Here is a 15,821-nt window from a genome sequence, read left to right as displayed (position 1 = left end):
GACTGTTTTTGTAAATGTTTCTCTCATAATTGTATAAATTACATGGAAAATATGCAAACCATGGAGTTGTGGCCACAGTGCTAGTATATTAAGTGGCTGAGAAAATTTGTTTGGAAAACTTTAACAGACTTTAGCTGTTGTTATTAATTGATTAATCAACACCTTCTGACCAGAGACTTCAACAAAAGCCTAAAGCTACCTTTTACCTTTTACATTCAAATAAGCTTCCTACATAGCACTGAGCTATCAAAAAAAAAAAAAAAAAAGCATTTTTAACTGACCGGGTGACACTCTTACACTGACAACTCTGTGGATTATCTGAGCCATCTGTCGTTCCTGAGTGCCAGCTTCACAATTTATACCGGCGCCGTCACCGTCTTTGCGCGCGGATTGGTCACATGTTCGCACATGCCAATTTTCTGATTGGACGGCTACGATTCTATCCAATCAGAACAAAAAAGGCGGGGATTATTACAAGGTAGGTAGTAAAGAAAACCTCGCGCGTGTGTTTTTTGGTAGCAGCGCGGAGACTCGGACAAGATGGCGGACGTGGTGGCGGATGGAGAGAAGCTCAGTAAAAAGTATGCGAATAGTCTCATATTTACAATGACACGAATTGCGATAATTAGAGTATGGATTGAACATTTTAGTAGACGAGCAATGTAGGAAAATTAAAAATTTTTTATCCCTGATTATCTCTCAGAAAGGATCTGATGTGAATGATGCAACATTATCATGCTTGTGGGTAACTTTAGATTAGATTAGTTTAGCATAGCTAACTAGCAGCTTAGTTATACATTTAATAGAGTTGACTGTAAAAGCATGAGAATTCATCTGGAGAAGTATGATTTAACCAGCTCTCTAGCTGATCACATGCCTGTCATTAGCAAGCAGACGTGTTCATTCGAATCCCAGATGTTTTCCTGTATTTAATCCTGTTCCTCTTTCACGTGATCTCGGAATGATCTGAATTACGAGTCGAAACTTGTAAATAGTCGTTCGAGTTAGTGTCATGATTTGGGGGAAAAACAAAGCAAGAATCTTCTAATTATCAGACCATGTGTGATGGGAAGAACATGTCTGTCTGCGAGTTGTCCTTGTTTGCGGTCATTTCCGGCACTTTTTCTTAATTAAAGGTGCAGTAGGCGATTTTTTGAAACTTGTCTTCGTGCACTGGTAAACTGGACAAAATGTAAAGTGTGGTTAAAAAAATCATGCCTTAAGTGATGGCCGAAGTGTATAAAGTGGCGGAGAAAACCTGTTTGGAAAATTGACTTCCGGTTTAAAATGCATGTTTGTTTTTTTGGATGGCGCTCCTGTCAGTCATTTTAGTCACGTATACATTACTGCGCAGTGAAATTCTTTCTTCGCATATCCCATCCTTGGAGGGTTGGGGTCAGAGAGCAGGGAGGGGTTAAGGGCCTTGCTCAAGGGCCCAACAGTGGCAGCTTGGCAGTGCTAGGGCTTGAATCTTCCAGTCAATGACCCAGAGCCTTGACCACTTGAGCTGACACTTTACAGCACTCTTGGGGGCGGAGCTTCATGAAAATGTATAGAAATCGAGCCAAGGGCTCAGGGAGTTTATTAAATATTGATTTATTGTCAATATTCAATTATTAGACTAATTACTTAAACATGTACAATAATATTCTGGAATTTTATATGAACTGTAGAGCTTTTTTTATTCCTGAACTTTACACCATCAGGTTGCAGTTATTTATAAGCATCTTGTTTTTAATTTTTTGATATTTGGATTAAATCTGTTGGTTTCAAAGACCTCAGTTTGAGTACCACTGGCCTATAAGATGTCCCCAGGTGGATGCTCATGAGACGCTTGACATTTAGATATCTTTTTATTTATTCGAGTTGTTGCCGTGTTCTTCCCTGGGCTCTGAAAAACCATAAAACAACAAACACTCCCAGATGAGCTCCAGCATCAATACTTAGAGCTAAAGTGTAGACTAGAGCTGGGCGATATGGCCAAAAAATTGAATCTCCGATTTTTTAAAAACAAAATTCGATTTTCGACTTTAAAACGATTATTTTTCTTTAAAAATTTAATAAAACACTAGAGACTATAGAATAGATTTTTTTTAATTTGAGCAAAAATAATATAACCAAACATATGAACTGCTAATTTGGACTAAAAGTGCAAAGTGCAAAATTACTTTCGCTAACAAGTTTTTTTTTTTGTTATTTTAGAAAAACAATAATCAATACAACATAAAAACCTTTTTTGGGGATTTATAAAATGCAAACTTTCACCAGTCTTTACAAGTTGTAATTATTCTAGTAAAATAAAGTAATATAACAAAATGTGAGGGATTTATAAAGTGCAAACTGCAGACTTAACTTAAATCACTTTTTATAAAATAAATGTCACCTGGAAAAAAATCCCTGAAGAAAAACAATTTTGTAAAGCAAATCAACATTCAACTAACACGCTAAATAAAACCAAACAGGAGCCAAACAGCATTTTACGTCTGTGTATACGGGCACAATCAGGGGAGAGTCTAGGATTTTCATCGAAGGGGAACTCAGCCCCCAATGAGGGTAAAGTAAAGTAAAGTATAGTAAAATAAATAAATAAATGTTTGACTAACAGGGTAGGATGGTAACTTATTGCAACATTCCACTGTATTGCATAGATGTGTATAACATTTGAGTACTGAACAAGCCAAATATGAGTCTTCCTGATCACACGCGCGTGCACGTGCGCACACACACACGTCCTCTGATCCTCGCTCTGCGATGCCGCGGTTTCTTCAGTCGGACTGAATGGTCCAAAGTCTGCCGTTTTCGTCGCTAGGCCATTTTTAACATTTCTATTCAGCCACCCTAAGAATTCTGCGATTCTCCATAAACTCTACACAAATTCATGATCGCTTCAGTCTCCTTTAAATTTCATATGAAAACGGTGGCAGACTTTCGGCTCCTCCCCGTCTTTCAGCGCGTATGAAGAAACTTGAAGAAACCGCGCCTCTCTTAGAAACAAGCTCTTTGCGTCGCAGAACTACGGAAGCTCGTGCCGCCAAAAAAAAGAAAATCGGAAAATTGATTTTCGTTTTTTCAACATCGACATAAACCATAAATTCAAATTAATCGATAATAACGATTAATCGCCCAGCTCTAGTGTAGACTCGAATCCATCAATGGACCAAGAACAGATAACGGCATATTGGTAGCAGAAGTGATTGAGGGTCAATGTTATGGCTTTTGATTTTTTGAACAAAGTCTCATTGCTCTTAGCCCTGGACATTATAGAAAATTGTGAAGGGCGGAACTTGAGAACTAACTTAATCTCTTCGTACTCCATGTTATATCTAACCCTGTAATTGTCAAAAATGTTATCTAAAGTAGATCTATTACGGAAGGAAACCTTCAACATCCTCTTCTGCTGGGTCCTGGGTCCCGCTGGTCTGGCTGCCAGTTAGAGAGTGGGCATAGAATTTTTAGAAGGACATCAATCTGGAAATCTGTAGCTGTCAAATTCCAACCTTCTGACCTTAGACCTTTAATATAGTTCAATTTGACTGAATTTGTCTAGCGGTTTTAGCAGTTGATATCATCACAAAGCATATCTGTGTACTGTTTGGTCAATTATTAGAAAGTAATCAGAAAATTTGTTGTTGACACTGTTTAAAATGAGCAACTCTTATCTGATTAATGGTGACATGCTGCAAGATAATCTACGTCCTGTCTTTATGTGCAAGACCTGTACAATGCAACCAAAAACTATATTGTTTTTAGGTCACCATCAGGTTCCTCTATACAACCCTGATGTGTAAAAAACATGAAGCCTTCACCTTCCTGAGCAGCGAGACATTTTCATTCCAGATTAGATACGAAGAACCGTCTAGTTAGCATGTTGAGATGAGCTGTTCGGATCACTGTTAAAGCTTTCCATGCAGGATTCCCAACAGACCTGGAGCTGTATTTAGTAACAGCCAGGAACAAAACACAGCTGTGTCACTCGAACACAGTTTCACTTTCCAGACTCGTGAGTTGTAGTGTTATGGCATTGATAAGCCTGCCAGGGAACTTGTAATAGCAGCTGATCCTGTGATTTTATAGAAACCGTAAATGCAGTCGGCCAATTGTGTTGCAGCAGTTCTGCACATAAACTCAGAGATACAAGCCAAGAGCTTCACATCGACATCAGAGCCGGGGATAAAAAATGTGATCCTAGTAACTTTAACCCTGGCATGTTTGTCATGTCCTCTAGAGTTTACACTGAACTGCTCGAGAAACATTTCAATCTCAATTCAATTTATTTGTATAACAATGGACATTATCTCAAAGCAGCTAAATTAACATTTATCTCTAATGAGTAGCCTGAGGTGATCGTGGTGAGGAAAAACTTCCTGAGATGATCTGAGGAAAAAACCTTAAGAGGAACCAGGCTCAGAAGGAAACCTCATCCTCATTTGGGTGACACTGGACAGGAAATAATGTAAATGTTAATGTCCTTTCTACAATAGTTTATATTCGAGTGGAACTAATAGGACAGCGTAACTTCTGAGTTCATTATACTCAACACTAATTCCTTCCTGCCGAAGACTTCAAATGTTCACTGTTGAAGACCCAAGCACAAAGCTGACCGATGCGGCAGCAGTTCAATCAAAACAAAAACGTCCTGCGAGTAGAAACTAGCAATCAATGAGAAAGTTCAGAGGAAAACAGCTGGACACTTACGAAGTCACCTGCAGACTAAGGAAACCTAAATAAATTACCGTACCTTTGAAGCATGTGAGATGTTTCGTAGACGTGGAGATACAGAAATGAGTCTGACGTGCGTTTTCTTGGTTCTTGGTTCAGGACCTGCGCATCATGTTGACGCTGGTCAGAGCAGCCAGGCAGTCCGTGTGCCGGGTTGTCGGCTTACGGGTGCAGACGTTTGTGCCACACGTTCGGCAAACGCTGCCTTCGCTTATTGGAGGATGTCGCTGGAGAGGTGACAAAAGGTTGGTGGTGTTTATGTCTAATGTGTGGGGTGAGGGGGAGAAAAAATAGAAAACACAACCAACCTTTTGCCACTAGGGCTGGGCAATATGATGATGTATAATTTTTTTTCGAGCTTTAGCTTCAAGAAGGTGAATTGAGATTTTAATGGTGGTTTTTTTTTTTTAATTAATTAATTAATTTCTTTTCTTTTTATATTTGAAACTAACTTTTATTTATTTAATTTATTTTCTTTTCATTTTTAATTATTTTTATTTATTTAATTTTTCTTTTCTTTTCACTTTTTAAGTTAATTTTTTATTATATTTGTTTATTTTGTTATTTTATATATTTTTTTAATGTTCAAATAAAAAATGTTCTTCCTGCTTTTTATTTTGAAGTGATTTTTTTATTTATTTAGTTTTTAATATATATTAAAATCTTTAATCTTATTTTTCCAGTTTTTGTTGTCAGCTAGTTTTCAAGCTTGTATCTCACAATACGATTACGTAACAAGGTACCGTGGTGTGATTGTCATCTTGCCCATGCCTTCTCGACACCCCACCGATTCTATGTCTGCATCACGATCTCACGGTTCTTGCTTTATGGTCAGGAAGCTTTGAGTCACAGAAACTCGTCTGTGTTTCAGTGAGCTGAAGAGGCGCATGAAGGCAGAGAAGAAGGCTGCGGAGAAGGAGGCCAAGATCAAGGACCAAGTGCAGCAGACCAAGGAGGCAAATGACAAGCAGCAGCAGCAGCATGTGGACGGAGTGGACGAGGAGACTCTGGACCCCAACGTAGGTCATCTGTGATTGTGGATCAGATTGTGGGCAGAATTCACAGCAGTGTTGAATTCTTGACTCTGATTGGTTGAAAAGTGATATCATTTTCCCTAAATGCAGCTCTTGCATGCAAATCGCAGGTTTATATTAATGCACTGCTCTGTAACGCGTTTCTATAGCAACAGCCTCCAGTCCTGTATCGTGGAAGTCCTACACACTCTACATATTCTAGTCTAATAAACAGATTTTACGATGATATTTACGATATCATCGTTAATATGGTGAACTTTTTTGTGAGCAGATTTTTATTGAATATTTACGGAAGGAGTTTTGAGTTGTGCGTTATCACAGAGAATGTTTCCCAGCTCAGGAATGTCTTTAGGAAAGAGGAGTTTATGCTTTCTGGTTTTCTGCTAAAATGATAAGCTGCATTTTAAGAGCAAGGGAGAATTGGGGAGATTGTGGGAAATGGAGAGTGAGGAGTAAGGGGGAGCAAGAGTGAGGGGAAGGGAGAGCGAGGGAGTGATTCCATGAGCAAGAGAGAGATGGAGAAGGGAGTGAGTGCGAGAGAGAGAGGGAGTGTGTTGGAGAGTGTGAGAAGTAAAACAGTATTTTTATTTGTTGATATCAGCTTTAATGTCAGTGAGAACAGCAGTGAACTTGTCCTTTTGTGGTATAAGTGGAATATCGCACTCCAGGTTGTGAAGTATAATCCATAAAACAAAATATTTCATTTTGCAGCTAAACACGTGTAGAGAGACAAAGTGCCAAATTTGCATTATTTCTTTAATTCTTGAATAATTTGATTAATAATAGATTAACACTTAAGCAATTGTCAGTCCAGAGTGAAGCAGCAACAATTTTTACTTGTACTGCTGTTCACAAAAATATATAATACGAGAGAAATTACAATACAATATTTCCAGAATCTTTAGCCACAACCACTGAGAACAGAGGCTGAGAACTAAACTAACTCTACAGAAAGCATTTCAATTTCAACCTTCTGGTTTTGAATTCTGCTTTACTGTCTTTGTCCTTGTACTGTATACTATTGCATTTTCATTTTACTAATAATTACAACCTAAATGTATTCACTTCTTTACCCATTACACAGTGTTTTATGTTATGTTGTGTGTCTGATATCTGTGCTGAAACCCTTCTGTCCATCAAACATATTTTGTTCGAATGTAACACACTTACCCCTAAAAGAAAACTCTTTTATTCTGTTGACACTTTTGAAAAAGTTTTTAAACAAGTAAACCCATCTTCGGTTTTAAAGTTCCTAAAAAAAAGTTAATCTTAAACATCTTATGTAGTTTTAATATTGAATAACAAAAACTGTCTCTCGCCATGAATATAGCCATAGAAGCTGGCATGGCCTTAAAAAAGAAAGAAAGAAAGATATCCATGCTGTGTCATTATACTACAGCAATACTTCAAGATCCGCACGCAGGCCATCCAGGCTCTGAAGGGAACCTCTGAAGACCCCTATCCCCACAAGTTTCATGTGGACTTGTCGCTTACCGATTTCATTGAGAAATATAATCACCTACAGCCTGGGGAACAGCTGTCAGATGTCGTCCTTAATGTTTCAGGTAAAATTCTTGACCGTTTTGTTGAGGGTTTAACAGGAAGTTCTTTAAAAAACTTGCAACGTTTAACGCTAGTCGTTTATCAGGTCGTGTTCATGCCAAGAGAGCCTCAGGGGCCAAACTGCTGTTCTATGACCTGAGAGGAGAGGGGGTCAAGCTGCAGGTTATGGCGAACTCCAGGTATGAGCCTCTCTCTCTCTCTCTCTCTCTCACAATGATTTCATGCCTCAGTATTCCTCACTGCTTTTTTTCCACGCTTAGGAACTACAAATCGGAGGAAGATTTCATTCACATCAACAATAAATTGCGCCGTGGTGACATCATCGGCGTTCGAGGGAATCCTGGGAAGACAAAGAAAGGCGAGCTGAGCATCATCCCCATAGAGATGACCTTGCTGTCTCCATGTCTGCACATGCTTCCTCACCTGCATTTTGGCCTGAAGGACAAGGTAAGTGTTGCTGCTCTCACACACACACCACTTTATTAGCTTGACTATTAAGCTAATGAAGCTTGCCTCTTTGTGATTGTTAGGAAACTCGGTTTCGTCAGCGGTATTTGGACTTGATCCTGAACGACTCTGTGAGGCAAAAGTTTGTGACCCGTGCCAAGATCATCACTTACCTGCGCAGCTTCTTGGATCAGCTTGGTTTCCTTGAGGTGAGTGTACAAGCTACATCAGGGGTTTCAGTCTCATTTTAGTCTCATTTAACAACTAGAAAAAAATCACTTTGGTAGACAAATAAAATAACAACTCTTTTTAAATGGTTTAATTTATTGGAATTTACACCGATCAGGCATAACATTATGACCTCCTGCCTAATATGGTGTTGGTCCCACCTATCGAGGCATGGACTCCACTAGATCCCTGAAGGTGTGCTGTGGTATCTGGCACCAAGATGTTAGCGGGGTTGTGAGGTGGGGCCTCCATCTCCTTATAGGACTTACTGGACTTTAAGGATACTTTTGATAGATACTGAGCACTGCAGACTAGCAGTCACAATGGTCTAGCCATCACAATCCGGCCCTTCGTCAAACTCGCTCAAATCCTTACGCTTGTATATTTTTCCTGCTTCTAACATCAACTTTGAGGATAAAATGTTCACTTCCTGCCTAATATATCCCACCCACTAACAGGTGGCATGATGAGGAGATACTCAGGGTTATTCACTTCACCTGTCACTGTTCAGAATGTTAAGGCTGATGGTATATCTGAAAGATACAAATAAAAATATAAAGGTTATTTTAGAAAGATATGGTTGCAGCATTACAGAATTCGAGTTCTCTCCTACTAGCTGAATCTGTCCTATCACACGACAGCTGTCAACCTGAAAGGGTGGGGCAAACACGAAGCCCTGCCCTCTGTATATTTTCAAACTGCTGCTCATGCTGCATCACAGGGCAGGGTAACACACTTGGAGAAAAGCTCTGTCTTCCTCATGTACATGAACTCACAGCTGCTTGTGATTGGCTAGTGTCACTGTGATTGACAGAAGAGAGAGACAGATGAATCATTGGGATTCAAACTTGCAATTTCCTAACAACAGAGCAATATATGCATTTCTTCATTGAGAGTACAGATTTTTTTTCCTTCCACTAAGAAAACCTCAAAAAACTTGTATAAACTCTTCTTGCTATCTTACATATCAGTGTAACCCTATCTATTGAATAGCACCCTATGTTTTAACTACATTCAAACTTTTGCCATAATATAGCCATTGAAGCTAACATGGCATTTAAAAAATCAATAAAAAATCATTCTTCCACTAAGAGGACCTTTTTCCCTAAAGAACTAAACAATTTATCAGGTTAAAATGCACTGAATTGTTGCTCACCATTGTTGTAGATTGAGACTCCCATGATGAACTTGATTCCCGGAGGTGCCGTGGCTCGTCCTTTCATCACCTACCACAACGAGCTGGATATGAACCTGTACATGAGGATTGCTCCTGAGCTTTACCACAAGGTACAGCGCTAAACTAAGATCTGAAGGAAACTATAAGAATAATGAGAATGAGCTGTAGTGCTTATAGATGGCGATGCTCATGGATTACGTTTGTCCGTACAGATGCTGGTGGTCGGAGGTATCGACCGTGTCTATGAAGTCGGCCGTCAGTTTAGAAACGAAGGCATTGACCTCACTCACAACCCAGAGTTCACAACGTGCGAGTTCTACATGGCCTACGCTGACTACCATGACCTGATGGAGATCACTGAGAAGCTTGTCTCAGGTTTGGGTTTTATTCGAATGTGTGCTTATATTATTATTATAACTTTATATATATTATATAGTTATATATAATATAAGTTATGAAAGTTATATATATTATTATAACTTTCATAGTTATTTACAGTCTGAGATTTCTGTACAGATAAAGTGTAGATAAGATTTGTTGGGTATAATTCAGTACATTAGATGTGTGAATCATCTCCAGTGTCCATACATACATTATAAAAACCCAGTCTTAGTTTATTTCACTGCAATAAGGTGATGCCTGCTACATCTGTGTAAGCAGCCCCGATTTCCTGATTGCTGAAAATGCAGCATGTGAATCTGCGTCACTCTTCTGATCTCTGTCTTTTACAGGAATGGTGAAGCACATCACAGGAAGTTACAAGGTGACCTATCACCCCGATGGACCTGAAGGACAAGGCTATGAAATCGACTTCACTCCTCCATTTAAGAGAATCAGCATGACTCATGATCTGGAGAAGGAGATGGGAGTGAAATTCCCAGCCACTGACACTTACGATTCTGACGGTACAGCTTAAGCATGATATAATGGAACATGACACTGTGTATAAAGTGTTTGAGATCAAGTCTGATGATTTGGCTATGTCTACACTAATCCGGAGAAGTTTGAAAACGGCGTTTTCACCTAAAAACGCTCCACGCCCAGATTATTGGTTTCAGTCGTTTTCCAAAATTTGATCATCCACACTAAAACGTCTGAAAACGCTTACATCTTTACATGCCTGGACTTTGCATGAGTAAAATGTATGGTGCTTTGACCTTCATCATTTCCGCCTGGCAATTATTTACTTTCTTTGAAATGTCCATCATCTGAGCTGAATTGGTCATGTGACTGTCACATGATTAAAAATGCATTTTTGATAGCCTCTGTTTTCACAGTCCACACTGCGATACGGAAACAGCGTTTTCAGAAAGATACGTTTTTGTTGAGCAAAATGCCGTCTCGGTGTGGACGAAGGCCAAAAAAATATGCCTTTTTAAGCGAGAATGTATTAGTGTGGACATGGCCTAATGATGTTAGTCTGACAGCCTACTGCTGTGATTTACATCGTTTTGGTTCTTTTTTTATGCAGAAACCCGCAAATTCTTCGATGATCTTTGCGCTCAGAAGGGAGTGGAATGTCCGCCTCCAAGAACAACGGCTCGCCTCCTGGATAAGGTTATTTATTTAATATAACTTATGTTATTGCAACACAATATTAATCAGAGCGGAATTGTTTTTAAAAGTTAGATGCAGGGATTATCGAGGACACAGGCTATTCCTATTTTTTGGGTGTAATTAATAGTCTACTGACCAGTTTGTCCAAGCTAAGTCATTTAATGTTAAATGGTGGAGCAAAACTTACTAGTCCACACTATTTGCATTTACATTCATGGCATTTGCTCTTATTCAGAGTGACTTGCATGCATCTTATTTATACAAATGAGCAGTCATGGGTTTAGAGCCTTGCTCAAGGGCAGCTTGACAGTGGTGAGATTTAAAAACATGACCTTTTGATCTGTAATCCAACATCCTAACCACCTGCTGCACTCCATGTCCACCAAGGAGGCATGAGTGAGAACTCGAGTAAAATGCAGAACAAATCTCATGTCTAGTTCTGCTGATATCAGTGATGACTCCATTAAAAACATCTGAGGATTATAGTTGCACAGAACCTTGCTCTTCCCAAGATTTTAAATATTCACTTATTTTCATTCTTCAGCATTGATGTATTTTGTCTAAATAATTACCTCGTCATACTTCAGGATTAATTATACCTCAGTTTTACAAGGGACCAAAACATGAGGCTGGTCAGCATGTAGGTCTTTCACTTGCCCCAATGAATAGCTAATAGTTTTATGATTTGTCTATCCTGTATGATGTGCTGTCAGAACAATTGCCCCTATTAGGACTGCATGTCCATTTTAGCCATGTGAATAATCGCTGTTTATTTGTGTAGTGTTGATCATTTTTCCTTCTCTCCTTGTGTAGTTGGTGGGAGATTTCCTTGAAGTGAAATGCATCAACCCTACCTTTATTTGCGACCACCCGCAGATCATGAGCCCGCTGGCAAAATGGTGAGCACTTTCTACAATTCCACTGATAAAACCTGGGCTTCTTATTAGAGGGGTGAAGGAACTTTTGATATGGAGGTAGTTTACATGGGTCATGGGACAAAAAGGGTCCATTTCCAGGACAATCAGGACTGATGTATTGATAGTGGTGTATAAAGAAATGTTTCAGATACAAAGCATCAGCTCAACATGCAACTAATCAGTGAATTAAAGTTTTATATATTTTAGGGATATGAACAGATTGAGGTTGGGAACCAGGGCAAAATTTTGCCCTTATGCTGCCCTCTGTTGTTGGTTACAGTTGGACGGACCCTTTGCATTTTTGGTGTTTGTCAAGACACACCTCTTGCTATTAATTTCAGCAAGACCCAACTGCGCTGATGCATAAAAATGAAACCTTCATGTAATAAGTAGATCTGCATAAGGAAGATGATCGAGGCAAAGATTTGGTCACTGGTCAACAGTATTGTGGAGGAAGATGGATGAAGATCTAGTGGTGCAACTGTTTCATGACACAATGCAAACATGTGAAGGTGTGCATCTTGGAAATGTTTTCATTATTGACTTTCTTGTAATTATGCACACAATGCAATTCCACTGTTTGAACACTAGAGGTCAGAGTCTGAACGACCCTTTTAAAGGTATGGAGAGCACACAGCATGTTAATGCATTATTTTGTTGGGAGCTTACAAGACAGTAGAAGTGGCCAATAGCTTCAGATTGTGACAACATACACTATACTTTGTATGGTTACAAGATAATGGCTAAACAGAGTTTTTAAATATTATCCCTGAACCTCAGATATATGGTGCCTGAGAAAAGAGGCCACAGCAAGCTCTATTTCTGCTGTGGTGCTGCTCATGTTGCATACAATCATTGTCAAAGTCCTCTAGTCAGACCTTTTGTTTATTCAGTTCAATTTCCAGGAGAATTTTTGTTTATTTATTTTTAATCTGTTGTACAATATTAAACCTCCTTGAAGTAATTTTTGATTCATATAATTTTACACAGATGAGTGCACATTTATTTATTGTGTATTAATTGTTTATAATACAAAAAATAAAATATTTCAGTCATAATGTTTCTTCATTCCTTCATTGTTAACATTTTTCTTAAAATTGAATCGAATCGAGACCATAGTGTATTGTTACACCCTTAATCTGATCATATTAACATGCATGGTGTGTGTAGGGAGTGAAGAAATTGAAGAATGCACTCCTTTCTAAGATTATAAATATATGTTTTAAACCTCGTACATACTTCCTACAGGCACAGATCCGAGAAAGGGCTGACTGAGCGCTTTGAGCTCTTTGTCATGAAGAAGGAGATCTGTAACGCCTACACCGAGTTGAACGACCCGATCAGGCAGCGTGAGCTCTTTGAGCAGCAGGCTAAGGTGAGAATATTTGAGCTCTTTGATAGTGTGTGTGTGAGTTTTGATTGTTGTTGGATGTGGATGTATGCAGTGTCTCAATCGTTTGTTTTTCAGGCGAAGGCAGAAGGTGATGATGAGGCCATGTTTATAGACGAGACGTTCTGCACGGCATTAGAATACGGTCTTCCACCTACTGCAGGATGGGGCATGGGCATCGACCGACTCACCATGTTCCTCACTGACTCCAACAACATCAAGGTAAACCCAACAAAAATGCACAATGCTGATTTGTCTTAGAGATTTTATCCCAAATTACATCAATCTGCAAATACTTAAGGCTTTATTTATGTGTTTGTTTACTTACGTCTTGCGTTTCACATATTAAGACCCTTCCTTATTAAAAATGTCTTGAATTTAGATATTACAGTCATTGATTTTTTTAAGGGTTTAGGCGATTCTGAATGTAATTTTTTTTTATTCATTCATCCCCATTCTTATTTGCTGTTGTGATATCGGTAATCATATATAACGGCAGCTCTGATAAAACCACAGAATCAGTTTTCTATTAATGTGTTCATTCTAAAACATTAGCGTTTATAGTAACCGATCTTGATATTGTTATAGATAGTAAACACGTGTAATGATTGGTGTAAAGGTGTTTTATTTTTGTATAGAAATATTTATTTAGCATTTTTCTGGCATGAGAGTCTATGGGTGTTGTTTCTCAGTATCATGCCAAGCTGTGTCCTTTTTTTAAAATCATTTATTTATTTATTTTTGCTTAGTTTTTGTTGTAATAGCTTTCAAAAGGGGAAAAAGGAGAAGAGCTGCTGTTTATAGTTAATATAATATGTAAACAGATAATGAATGACATGTTGATCTTTTTTTGGAGGGGACAATCACAATCTATTAAACACAATTAAAAAGTTTGGAGGGGTGTTCCTCCCTCAAGTGGAGGAGTTTAAGTATCTCGGGGTTTTGTTTACAAGTGAGGGAAGGATGGAGCGTGAGATTGACAGACGGATTGGTGCAGCAGCAGTGCGGTCTATGTACTGGTCTGTTGTGGTGAAGAAGGAGCTGAGCTGAAAGGCGAAGCTCTCGATTTACCAGTCAATCTATGTTCCTACTCTTACTTATGGTCATGAGCTTTGGGTCATGACCGAAAGGACAAGATCCCGGATACAGACGGCCAAAATGAGTTTCCTTTGTAAGGTGGCAGGGCGTTCCCTTAGAGAGAGGGTTAGGAGCGCTGTCACCCGGGAGGAGCTCGGAGTAGAGCTGCTGTTCCTCCACATCAAAAGGGGCCAGTTGAGGTGGCTTGGGCATCTGTTTCGGATGCCTCCTGGACGTCTTCCAGGGGAGGTGTTCCAGGCATGCCCCACCGGGAAGAGACCCCGGGGAAGACCCAGGACACGCTGGAGGGACTATGTCTCTTGGCTGACCTGGAAATGCCTTGGAATTCCCCCGGAAGAGCTGGAGGAAGTGGCTAGGGAGAGGGAAGTCTGGGCATCCCTGCTTAGACTGCTGCCCCCGCGACCCGGCTACGGATAAGCAGGAGACAATGAAAGACAACGAATAGATTGTGATTGTTGTGATTGTTCTTCTACATTGTGTTCTTGGAAAATAATTAACTTTGGTTTACATTTCATGTTGAAATCAAACCGTTGCTTGATTTCTGTTGTAAATTACCATGCTGGTGGATTTTTGTGTTACAGGAAGTCCTCCTCTTCCCCGCCATGAAGCCTGATGACAATAAACCCATCCCTCCAGCAGAGGGCACTTCAGTCTAACACTGTGACCCATGATGTTGCCTGATCAGAAATCAGTGACACAGCGATGAGAGCAAGAGATGATTCGTCAGCACTGGGGTTCTTGTTTCTGCCTGACTGTGCAGGGTTCTGTTAAAGATTGATGTCTAAAGGATTTCACATTGCTGTAAATGGGAACCAAATTGATGATTTATTACTCTGTTAGGCAGAAACGGTGAACCCCTCAATTTTTTTACTGCTGCTTTTGTCCATTGTCTGTTCATGTCAGGTTCCTACACACAGGAGAAATCAAGAAGATGATGTTTCAAATTCAGCCATATTTTTCTGTAATAATGGTTTTATTACCAGCTGTCCTCTGTATTTTTAACAATCACCAGATTGGTCAGGAATAAACCGTCATGTGCGTGATTAAACCAGGTTGAAGTTATTATGGCATCCTTTTTTGAGTGTGTAAAAGATGAAGTCAGGATTTATACAAACAGGTAACGTGAATACCAGGGCTGTTGAAATGCTGTTACTCTGTTCTCTGGCATTTCCATTTCATTTTCAATACTGCGTGCTTACTGTTTCTCCATAATTGTGATGTCTGTTGTAGATGTAATAGCGGTGTGCAGAGTAAGAGCTACTATTCCTCCTTCCACCGTATTCCACACTGTCTCACCACACAAAGTGCAAATTTCTCCTTTTTTCCCCCCAAAGCACTGCTATCAGGATACTAGTCTTGGTTGATCTGTAGTATTATGGATTTATATTTCTATTAAACACACACATGCACCATTTAATTTCTTGGAAAAGAAACAATCAGATGGCATTTTCTAATAAAATTAAAAATGTCTTTCAACTGCGGTCAGTCGGGGTTAAAGAGCAACAACTGTAATTTCCATACCTGTTGTCATGTCCCCCTTCGTCAAACTGCGTAATCAACAGTGAAGGACTTTCTAATAGAAAGAGTGCATCTGATAACAAGCAGTAGAGGTAATAAATGTGTCTGGGAAGTTGTGTGATTCATGTGTCTACGTAAATAGATTAATAGGAGCACTAATTTGCTGAAAGTAG

At 39.3% G+C, this 15,821-nt stretch overlaps 1 protein-coding gene across 2 annotated transcripts; it reads left to right on the top strand.

The window, feature by feature from the left end:
• Window positions 1-443: 443 nt before the first annotated feature.
• kars1 (lysyl-tRNA synthetase 1) lies at window positions 444-15,182 on the top strand. Of its 2 annotated transcripts, XM_058401314.1 has the most exons (15): window positions 467-581; window positions 4,819-4,964; window positions 5,591-5,738; window positions 7,153-7,318; window positions 7,402-7,495; window positions 7,577-7,763; window positions 7,847-7,972; window positions 9,159-9,278; window positions 9,381-9,543; window positions 9,900-10,073; window positions 10,640-10,725; window positions 11,539-11,624; window positions 12,891-13,017; window positions 13,111-13,254; window positions 14,712-15,182. In XM_058401314.1, the coding sequence occupies exons 2-15, from the start codon at window positions 4,831-4,833 to the stop codon at window positions 14,784-14,786; spliced, it is 1,830 nt and encodes a 609-aa protein (XP_058257297.1). In that variant the 5' UTR covers window positions 467-581; window positions 4,819-4,830; the 3' UTR covers window positions 14,787-15,182. The 2 variants fall into 2 exon arrangements, with proteins under 2 accessions (XP_058257298.1, XP_058257297.1); XM_058401315.1 differs by lacking the exon at window positions 4,819-4,964 and having other exon boundaries at window positions 444-581.
• Window positions 15,183-15,821: the final 639 nt, after the last annotated feature.

Source organism: Hemibagrus wyckioides, linkage group LG10 (genome assembly GCF_019097595.1).
Source record: "Hemibagrus wyckioides isolate EC202008001 linkage group LG10, SWU_Hwy_1.0, whole genome shotgun sequence".
NCBI classification, from domain to species: Eukaryota; Metazoa; Chordata; class Actinopteri; order Siluriformes; family Bagridae; genus Hemibagrus; species Hemibagrus wyckioides.
Note: the sequence above shows the minus strand (reverse complement) of the source record. Positions and strands in the feature narration are given on the sequence as shown.